This window comes from Nicotiana attenuata, chromosome 12 (assembly GCF_001879085.1).
Source record: "Nicotiana attenuata strain UT chromosome 12, NIATTr2, whole genome shotgun sequence".
In the NCBI taxonomy this organism is placed as follows: Eukaryota; Viridiplantae; Streptophyta; class Magnoliopsida; order Solanales; family Solanaceae; genus Nicotiana; species Nicotiana attenuata.
The window spans coordinates 20,380,492-20,391,090 of record NC_032000.1 but is presented as its reverse complement, the minus strand read 5'-3'; the positions used below and the strand labels follow the sequence as shown (position 1 = coordinate 20,391,090).

At 36.3% G+C, this 10,599-nt stretch overlaps 1 protein-coding gene across 3 annotated transcripts; it reads left to right on the top strand.

The window, feature by feature from the left end:
• On the top strand, positions 390-8,370 carry LOC109235380 (protein IQ-DOMAIN 31-like). Of its 3 annotated transcripts, none has more exons than XM_019401465.1 (8): positions 390-506; positions 765-808; positions 2,993-3,114; positions 3,877-4,155; positions 5,627-5,827; positions 6,039-6,119; positions 6,425-7,445; positions 8,014-8,370. In XM_019401465.1, exons 3-8 carry the CDS (start codon positions 3,040-3,042, stop codon positions 8,043-8,045), a joined length of 1,689 nt encoding a protein of 562 aa, XP_019257010.1. In that variant the 5' UTR covers positions 390-506; positions 765-808; positions 2,993-3,039; the 3' UTR covers positions 8,046-8,370. The 3 variants fall into 3 exon arrangements, with proteins under 3 accessions (XP_019257010.1, XP_019257008.1, XP_019257009.1); XM_019401463.1 differs by having other exon boundaries at positions 390-587; XM_019401464.1 differs by having other exon boundaries at positions 390-638.

Sequence of the window (10,599 nt, the reverse complement as noted above, 5' to 3'; positions counted from 1 at the left end):
TATGCTGGAACTCCCGCAAATTTTACGGGAGTTCAAGCATAAATATGCTGGAACTCCCGCAAATTTTACGGGAGTTCCAGCAAGTATAATTGTCCATTATAATATACTGGAGTTTGGAGCACTGGTGCTCCAGTCTCCCGCAAATTTTACAGGAGTTAGCAAAGTATACCGGTCCAGCATAATATGCTGTAGTTCGTACACAAATGCACCAGAACTCCCGTATATTATACTGGACCGGTCCCTATTGCAGCAAAATAGTGGCTATTTTTCATTGACTTATAAACGCTGGCTATTTTTCATTGATCAGTGTGAAAACTGGCTATACCATGATATTATTACAAAAATTCCATTAAGGATCCAACAAAACCTTCCCCAACTAAGCCCAATGCAACCTCTTTGGAAGACAACATTCAGTTTTTAACATTTTGGGTAATTTCCAAAATCTTGAAAACTGAAACAGCCGAAAACAAATACAGAGGCAGTAGTACTGTATACCAATTTTCCAGGTTCTTTTCAAAAAACTTTACCCTGCTTCTTGTTGAGTGCCGTTTGGCTCTCTCTACTCTTCTTTCAAGATGAAAAAAATGGTGAATGTGAAACCTCTCTCCTAAATAGCATTCCTCTAAACTCTTTTTCAGGTCTTTCAGTATATAAAGTTGTATTCTGTAGCTGCCTTTTATTTTTCCTTTTCTTTTCTGCACTTTTTCTCTTGACCCTTTTCATTTTTTCAGTTCTTTTGTTGAACCCAGTTTTATTTTTTGCAGCTAGAGAAGGGGTTTTGTTGAAGTTACAATATTGTACTGTTGAGGTAAGTTCTAGATCCAATGTACTTTAAAATATTGCCTTCTTGAGCTAACTTTAAACCAAATGGTTAAACCTGAAAACATTGTTGTGATATTGTCATTGTTAGATATTATTAGTAATATCTGTTACTTATATGTGCTAGGGTTAATCTGTGTACACTTTAACTGTTTCCACATTGTTGCATTTGGGGTTCTGATTTAATTGGAAATTGGGTATCCTCAAAGATATGCTTGGAGTGATTTGGTGATAGGGTTTTTTGCAAAAGGGCATTCCTTTTTTTTTTTCCCTTCAAATTTTAAAATATGGTTACACTTGCTAAATTTTAGAAATAAATAGGAAAATAAAAAAAATTCAAATCCCAATGGAGGCAAACAAGACTAGGTGATTTCTTTCTATCAGCTTGTCAGCTTCTTGTTTATCCTTTTCTATTGTATTTTTCATTGAATAGACTAGAGAATAATCATTGTTTGACTTCTAAATAATAGGCTGAGCTGAAGAGATATATTAATGATGTAACCAAGGGTTAATGGCAGTGTCTATTTTGAGCATGCTGGGAATAGTTTTTTTTAGTTTAATGATAATTGTTCAACTAGAAGGATCTTGAAAATTAAGAGCCGACAAAGCTTAGACATGGTGTGTCTCTTAATATATTCTGGTTGGAGTGAGATGGAAGCCTCGGGAAAATGACAGATGCATCTGGTGGAATCATCTCTTATTTGATTGGCAGCTCATAACCTTTCTTTTGGGGAAAGAACATTCTAATCTGACAGAGTGGTCTCTGATCTCAATTTTTTTTTGTGCTACATAACATCTCCTGGGCTTTGGCATGGGTTGGTAAGGACTGGATTGGAGAATGGCGCTTCTTAGTTTTAGTTGATGAGGGTCTTTGATATCCTAGTCCCACATTGAAATGAACCTTTCTATCTATAGCAGTGTTATCAAGGCGCAAAGCGCAAATAAAGCGCGGGCTTTAAGAAGAAAGGCACAAACGGAGAAAAAGTACAAATATGTATGTGTAGTTCAAGACTAATAATTAATAGGCATGAATAACAAATATATGGACAAAGAAATTAAAACGAATTACGATAAAATGAAATATCAACTGTTTAGTGTGCGCCTCTTCACGAGGAAAAGTATGCTTTAGAGCCTTGATGACGACTCTGAAGCGCCTGCTAAGCTAGGCGAAATGCTCAACATGTTTTGCGCCTCGCTTCGGGGCTTAAGCGTGTCTTTGACAACACTGTACAGTCCAATACTGAGACAATGAAACTTCTTAACTGTTGCAATGGAAATTTGTCTCTGCCTCTCATCAGTGAATTGGATATCTGAAATCCTGCCTGATCAACTGTGATTAAGGAGTTTTAGAGTGTAAAATATATAGTTCCCTGGATAACTCATTTGAGCACAAAATCTGATATCCTGATCCAACTGTTTCTGACAGAAGCTTGGGCAGCTTTAATTAAATATGCCCAAGGCCCGTAAGGGTTCTTATTGTATTTTAATTTTGTCCTTTTTATTGCAAGTCAAACAGTAATCACCAAATTGATCTGCAGATGTAGTTTCTCACTTATGAGGAAGTAAGATAATGTGAAAGAACTTATTGTTCAATGTGTTATAGGTGACTACCAGGCTTAGAGTATGTAAAGCTTTTCCTTCCCCGTTCTCAAACAAACCACAAAAGAGGAAGGGAACACAACCTTATAGGAAGGAAGTTTCTCTATTACACTCATTGAGTTTGCAAAGCATCTAATTCTCTTCTCTTCTGGAAGAGATTGTGTTTGGAGACTTCCATTGGATAGGTGCTGAATTCGTGAATATATAACATGGCCTTTTCACGTGTTTTTCACAAATTTCTTATTGTCCTTTTTTGCTTTTCTTCTTTCATTTGTAGGCATGTCAATAACCCCACTAGGCTCTAGGTCCTTCAAAAATAGGATATATTGACAATGAATCCTCTTTTAAGCGCTAAATTGATCACTGATGGTAGGCTTTGTGTTGGAAATCTAAACTTTCTTTATGCTACTTCACATTTATATATGCAGAAGCACTATTGTGCTCTGGTTCTGGGAAAAAGAAACCATAAATGAACATTTTAAACCACATTAAGAGATTATATTACTTCTATGCCTCCTTATTGCTGCAAGTTTGCATGTGTTTACCTGATATAGTAGTTTTTCGAAACTTTCAGGCTTTCTATCACAAGGTTCTTACAGTGTAGGCGTCAAACTTATTACTATGGGAAAATCTCCGGGAAAATGGTTCAGGTCTTTGCTGGCAGGGAGAAAGTCTTCCAAATCTAGCACATCAAAAGTAAGATAGACGATTCAATTTTGTTTCAAATTGAAGTTTGCTTTGGTTATGCCTTTTGTTTATATATGCCTGTGTAAATTTGGTATTACGTTTTTAATATTTAGTGTATTCAAAACTTGTTTCCTTTTAAAATTGAAGTGGAAAAGGTTTATATTGAGAAATGTAATATTGTTGCCCTTAAAGTTAAAACCTTTGTATGGCGTAAGCCATGGTAGTACTTTCCTTGGCAAGTGGACATTCTTATGAGGCAAGCCCTAAGGCGAGCTGTCTAATTACTGTTGTGAATACCATTCAAAGTGAACCTTGTCTTCTGATGTTAATGCCTATGGTCACTGGTGACATGCTGCAACCAGGAAAGCGAATTATCATCATAATGCAATAAACTTGAATTGCTCAAAAGACTGGATGTTTATGTTTTTATGTGCTTATGCTTGGCGGTACATTTGATTTAATCCTTGTCTTGAGGGATTCCATTAAGGAGGGAAGTTATGCTACCTTCGAATTGCTAGAAAAGATTTCTTTTGAGACATAAATCTTGGTAAATGACTATCATCACTGAGTTCTTTTACTGCCGACAAAATTGGGTCACCAGTGGCTCCGAAGACAAGGAGGGATTTAATCCTTGTCTTGAGGGGGGTTGGGGGGGGGGGGCAGCAATAAGTATTACATGTTCATGCAGCTTAACCCTCTTTTTGATTTGGGGTTTATTTTATTCATGTAATTTCTAATGAGCTATTATACTCTATATTTCTTTCTTTAAAGAAATCTTCAAATGAGAAAGCATCAGTAATTTCCACCAACGCGGCATTATCTGGTTTGTCTGCCCCTCCGCCTTTGATATCTGAGCCAGTTGCTGGTAGTGGTGGAATAAAAGAGGACTCAAACCTTGATAAAGGAGAGTTCACTGATGAGGTGAGTCTCCCTTCTATGAAGCAAGATGAAGATGAACAAAATACATGTCTTACCTTACCCGAGGATACTGAGAAAATGAGGCTTGAGGAAGCTGCTATGAAGATGCAAGCTATTTTTAGGGGTTATCTGGTAACTACTCTAACCGTAAAGATTTACTTGCTGTTGTAAAATATATTTGGTTTTCTCTTTGTTCTTTATCACAATTACGATAGTGAATTATGTTTATTTTCTTCCGCAAGCTTCGTCTTGTACCTTTTGGTATTTTTCCACTTGCACTTTAATATTGTGGCAGCAAGTTACTTTCATAGTCTTTACTGTAATATGCTAGTTTTCTTGTGTTTAATGAATGTGCGAGCTGTTCAATCTGTTTCTTCTTTAATGCATTTGTATTGTTCATCCGGCAACATGTATGAATAGGTCTTGATTTTCTGTTACAATGGTTAGAGACAGAAAGTATTGTTTGGCGTTAAGAGATTAGAAAGTCGTCGTACGTGCTATTTTTTCTTATAGTTTAAATGAAACTAAGACATTACGCAATTGTCCATGTTTGGGTAGTAGGGTTTATATATATAAACTTTTTTTTGTTCACAAGGGTGCAGGAGGTGGGAGGAACACTGGAAATTTTCTTCCGTCTTCTACTTATTTTCAAATGCATCTTGCCAGCTAAAATTGTTGCCCTTGATATCATATAATATAAGAACAACGAGACTGGATGTTTATGTTTTTATGTGCTTATGCTTGGCGGTACATTTGATTTAATCCTTGTCTTGAGGGATTCCATTAAGGAGGGAAGTTATGCTACCTTCGAATTGCTAGAAAAGATTTCTTTTGAGCCATAAATCTTGGTAAATGGACTATCATCACTGAGTTCTTTACTTGCCGACAAAATTAGGTCGACCAGTGGCTCCGAAGACAAGAGGGATTAATCTGTCTTGAGGGGGTTGGGGGGGGGGGGCAATAAGTCAAGATTAAGGAGGGAAGTTATGCTACCTTCAAATTGCTAGAAGATTTCTTTTGAGCCATAAATCTTGGTAAATGACTATCATCACTGAGTTCTTTTACTGCCTACAAAATTAGGTCACCAGTGGCTCCGAAGTCCAAACATCCAAAAGTGGCCAACTTTGCATCTTCTTATTGCGTAATACTCCCTATGTCCCAATTTATGTGTTGTGCTTTCCTTCTTGGTCTGTCCCAAAAAGAATGATACCCTTTTATATATAACTTTAAACTTTTCATTTTACCCTTAATGAGACAATTTATAGCCACACTAATATCAATAGCTTGTTTAGAAACAAGTTTCAAAAGTCTTTCTTTTTTCTTTAACACCATGCTTGGTCAAGTGCATCACATAACATGGGACGATACTGGTCCCATCTATGAATTATGTATAGATAAGTTTGCCTGACTGATAGTTTATCTTTTTCTCTATGTATGTGCTTCCTTAGTTTGCAAGTGATTGGGTTTTAAAGGACTTGACTACTTCACTTTGACACGATCTTGCTACTGTTGATGTTTAAGAACTTATTCTATTGAATTTTGCTCATTTCTAATTTAACTTGAACATTTAACCTGTACTAATGGCAATATGGTCTCTGTGAAGACTCGTCGAGCATTTTTTAGGCTCAAGGGCGTCATAAGGCTACAAGCTGCTATACGCGGCCATCTGGTCAGAAGGCAGGCTGTTGCCACATTATACTGTATACATGGCATTGTCAAGCTTCAAGCACATGCACGTGGCCAAATTGTTAGGCGTTCCAGTATTGGCTGTGAAGTGATAACCAAACGAGAACTTGGACAACAGGTAAACCGCCAAAGTGACTTAATGTTGCTAAGATCTATAACCTTTTGACATCTTTATATTATCAACGCTTATTTTGATTTGAAATTACAGCATCAACGAATCCAAGTTTCTCACAATTTATGCTGCTAGGGTGTTCAATGTACCATTTTAACTGTTTTGCTATAACTTGATTTAATGGTTTATAGTTTTTAATGGCACCTTTCATCATTAGGATGCCAAACAATTGGAGTATCAAAGAAATAATGCATCCAAACTAGTGCAAGAGCTATCCAAGAATGAGTTCACTACAAAGGTAAGCATCCTACTTCTTGCTATTTTTTTCGCACCAAGGGTTTTTCATACTGTTACTGTGTTCGGTTTACTGGACCTAATGCCAACATGAAAAGTGGTTATCTGTAAAATGTAAATAACCAGAAAGCAGTTACCCAGATATTGACCTTTTGCGTATATTAATCAGACATGCAAACTCCTCTTATTGCTAAAATCAAGAAATTTCAAGCACTGAATGAAAGAACCCACTTATCTCGTCTTTACTTGGTTGTTACTAAGTTTACTGATACACTAATTAATCAATGCTTGTCATGTGGTGTATTTCAGCTACTTGGTTCATCACCTACTGTAATGCCTCTACACCTCCAATACGGTCCAGAGGAACCAAATTCTAGTCAGGAATGGTTAGTCCGTTGGACTTTATCACATATTTGGCGACCACGGTCCAAACCGAAAACGCTTTCAAAAACAAAGCATAAAAAAGTTGAAGCAGACATGGCTACGTCAAAGCACAATGGACGGAAAGTGCTTTCTAGAAAGACGCAGAATGGTTCAAATAATTCCAGTTCGGGGTCAGAAAAGAAGAAATCAAGTCCTTTAGTAAACTCTGTTCTTCAGAATCCAGGAAGTGAGATAAAGAAAGTAAAGCATAATTTAAAGAAAATGTCCAGCCCTATATTGGAAAAACCTGTTCAGTCTGAGACTGATCCTGAGAGGAACAGGCAAAATCATGACACAACATCAACTATTCTAGTTCCTGAGGGGAGCATGACATCTGGCGAACCGTTGAAAAGATTAGAAGGGACAACAGAAAATTCTACTAACGTGGAGACACCTCCAGAAAAACTAGTGATGGATGATACTATCACTCATTTGGATTGCCTTTCTGTATCTGATACGCATCTGAAATCAATTTCTGACGCTGCTGATAGTTTTTCTCCATCTGATATGCATCAGAAATTGATCACTGATAACAGAGAGGATATTCCTGTTGCAAATGACAATTCTTGCACTAACCATGATAATGAAGGAAATGAGAGTAACATGACTAACAGAAGAGTTTCTTTACCTGCAAAGCATGATGTAGATGCAGGTACGCCAACGGCAAGAAAGGTGCCCAGCTATATGGCTCCAACCAAGTCAGCTAAGGCTAAGTTGAAAGAGCAAGCCTCACCAAGGTTTGGGCAAGATGTGTCCGAGAAGAATGCCCTAAGTAGACGTCATTCTTTGCCATCCCCTATGAATGGCAAGCTGAGTTCATCGCCGCGGGTGCAGAGGCTGGTCCAAGCTAGTGCAAAAGAAGGAATCAAGATTGATAGATCTTTATCATCTTCAAGGGATGGTGCTGGTGAGTATTTCTAAGTGCCAAGTGGTGCTGTTTGATGAAGGTTGAATTTTCAAATGATTAGTTCACTTAATGGAGTATGGCTATTAAAACAAACAAACAAGATCCTTTAAACAGAATACAACTTGTGCATTATTGACTGAAACCAAGAAACTTTAATCTTTAACAATAGAAAACCGTCCTACAGTTTTATTACGAGACTAATGCATGTATCGGCAACCTCTTATATTAAATTTCTCTGCTTAATTTTAAAGTAGATCAGCTCCTGATAAAAAGAAACCATTGAAGTAGATCAGCTCTTTCTGGTGAATGGGGAGATTTCAAGTTTCTTGATTAATCCTGGAGCAACATCGTTGATCCAATGAAATAGCAACCCCATGAGTTTGGATTTTGGATTCAAGTTCATCTTAGCTTCTTTTTCATTTAGCAAATTCTGAGTATCCTCAAACCAATGTGTGCTTAATTTTGGAGTTTTGTTTAAGAGGTAGAGTCTAATAATTTAGTGCATTATACCCATATGCAATGCTTCTACTTGACGTTATGCGATTAACTTTTGCCTTTACCGTTTCAGATAAGATGACTCGAGCAGAATGGAAGCGGTAATTCAACAAGATCCGATATGACAGGAAAGTAGTACCCTCCTAAGAAGTAAAAAGGTGATCACTGACAGAACAAAACTTCATTTTGTCCATATTCCTACTGTTAATGTTAGCAAAGGGATCAAGTTATAAGATATAGATTGTGTGGCTTTTGTTGTCTTTTCATTTTTGCTTGGGAAATATAGCAAGAGTTTCTTGTGAGTTTGTACTCTCTATACTTCAGATAGGTTTGTCTTGTTAAGGCTTAGGCAGGTTGGCTTTGATATAGAATGTGTGTTTTGAGGCAAAATCTTTCTCTGTATGATGAGACAATGTTTGCTTGTCACTGACCTTATATTGCCCCTCGAACCTTGGATTCTCTCGCCTTTACTACCATAAAACCGAATGTAGTAGCAAAACTAAGATCAGGTTACAATAAAAGGAAACAAAAAGTAAAAGAAATGGATGCAAAAGATCGTAGTTTTTGAATTTAGGCCAATTTACAGGCTAGATGAAGAATGAGAATCAAAGCAAAAAAGTTTCGATCATTTTGCTCTTCTCTAATTTATCTACAGTGCACTTCTTTTCAGCGGCAAAAGGTGGAGTAATATTCTTATTCATTATCCTTGGAACAAGTTTTAAAATTTTAACTTCATTAATTCATTGAAACCCCCAAAAGAAAGACTGTAAGCTATGTTATATTTTGCAAGAACTTTCTGCATATTATGTACTGTCTATAGACTTAGTCCGAAACAGAAACTTGCTCATCAATGTAGCAAACGGTAGAGATTTGTGGTCACTGTTACAAAAATATTATTCCATTTCTTGCATCCAACCCACAATTGTGACCATATTCAATTTGTCCAAAATGTATTTTCCTTGGTTTCTTGGTATCAGAAATATTAATAGAGGCGGACCCAGGATTTGAAAGTGGTGGGGCACCACTATCGAATAAAAGTCAAGTTGTGGCTCCTCCCCCTTCCAAATCGACCAGTGCAATTAAGCTTTGAGTCTTATGATGCCAATTAAAATATACTCGTATATCATTTATTTAAGATATATACACATATATATACATATTTTTTTGAAATTATCAGGACCGGTAACCCCTACCCTAAGGGTAGGTCTGCCTCTGAATATTACTACTATATGTTAAAGCTGCCCATGTTAGCCACATGAATTATATTCTTGGCTTCTCTATAAATAGGTAATTTTTTTCAATCCATAGAGCAACATATCATTTCCTATCAACTAGGAATTGAAGATTAATAAAGAAAAGTCAGGTTTCCCCTAGAGTTCTCCTGAATCACTTCATTGGGATTTTAAAAATGCCTACTGAAGTGTTTGGGGGAACTCTGGGAGCCATCTGACGTCAAACATAAGTATTTATTATCTTGATATTCGGAAAGTTTCACAAAATTTATTGAGATGCTCAGAAAATCAAGTGTATATATATTGCTCCGTCTAACGTTGGTACGTCAAATGTTCATCACAAAGTCAAATTTTGGACTTCTTATTCAGTTATGTTTGGTTTGGAATAATATTAGAAGTGGAGACAATCATTTTCCTTAGTATTTTATAAGGTTTGAGGTTACTCGTATTTTACGGTAGATACTTACTCGTAAATCCAATCATATTAGAGCTCGCCCGGAAGTACATGATATTATAATCAACGAGGAATAATACCTAGATTAAAAGAGAGTGAAAGTAGGATGTAGGGGAAGAAAAAGGTCTCCATAACCTCAATATCAACAGCTTTAACCCCTCCAAAACGCGGTATGAGGGAAGTATGTCTTAATTTCCACAGTAGATTTAAGTTATATATATATATATGCAAAATTTTATTTTACATCAGCAGTGTTTAAGCTATTATATATAGCATGTTAGCTACTGATTTTTCTTAGGTTACCAGTTAATGCTTATCATAAAAAGTTTATATGTAATTACCTTATAATTGCATGATTATGTAGATATCTTTTACTTTATGGAGTATGGCTATTAGAACAAACAAAAAAACTAAAAGCAGTAACAACTAATAGCTATGAAAATGGAGTTGTAATCAAGATTTAAGGAGCGTAGGATTGTGATTTTCACAATTTTCATTAAGTACTCTAGCTAGAACGACTCATTACGATCACGTTAAAGTTTTCATGTTATCTCTAAACCCACTTTTAAATCCAACCAACTAATCTCTCAAATATCTAGGAGTGGTATTGTTCAAGAACAACGCAATCAAGTATTCTTTCTTAAAGAACACAATGATAATAAGACACAGTTGAACAAATAGAGAGTAAAATGACTCTCTCTCTCTCTCTCTCTCTATATATATATATATATATATATATATATATATATATATATATATATTAAAAGAGAGACACAAGCATCCTTATCTTATAGAGGGGCTGAACAAGTCTACCTCCCTTTACAAAAACTGTGGAATCCAGTGGCAGGGTACTTTATTCCGATATCTCCCCCCGAGGGTGAGTTAGACTTCCCTATCCTTAAGGATAAAATAAGATCTCTTGCTTTGCCCACAAGCCCTACTAGCGTAGCAAGTCTGGTCGCTGGTGTGTTGT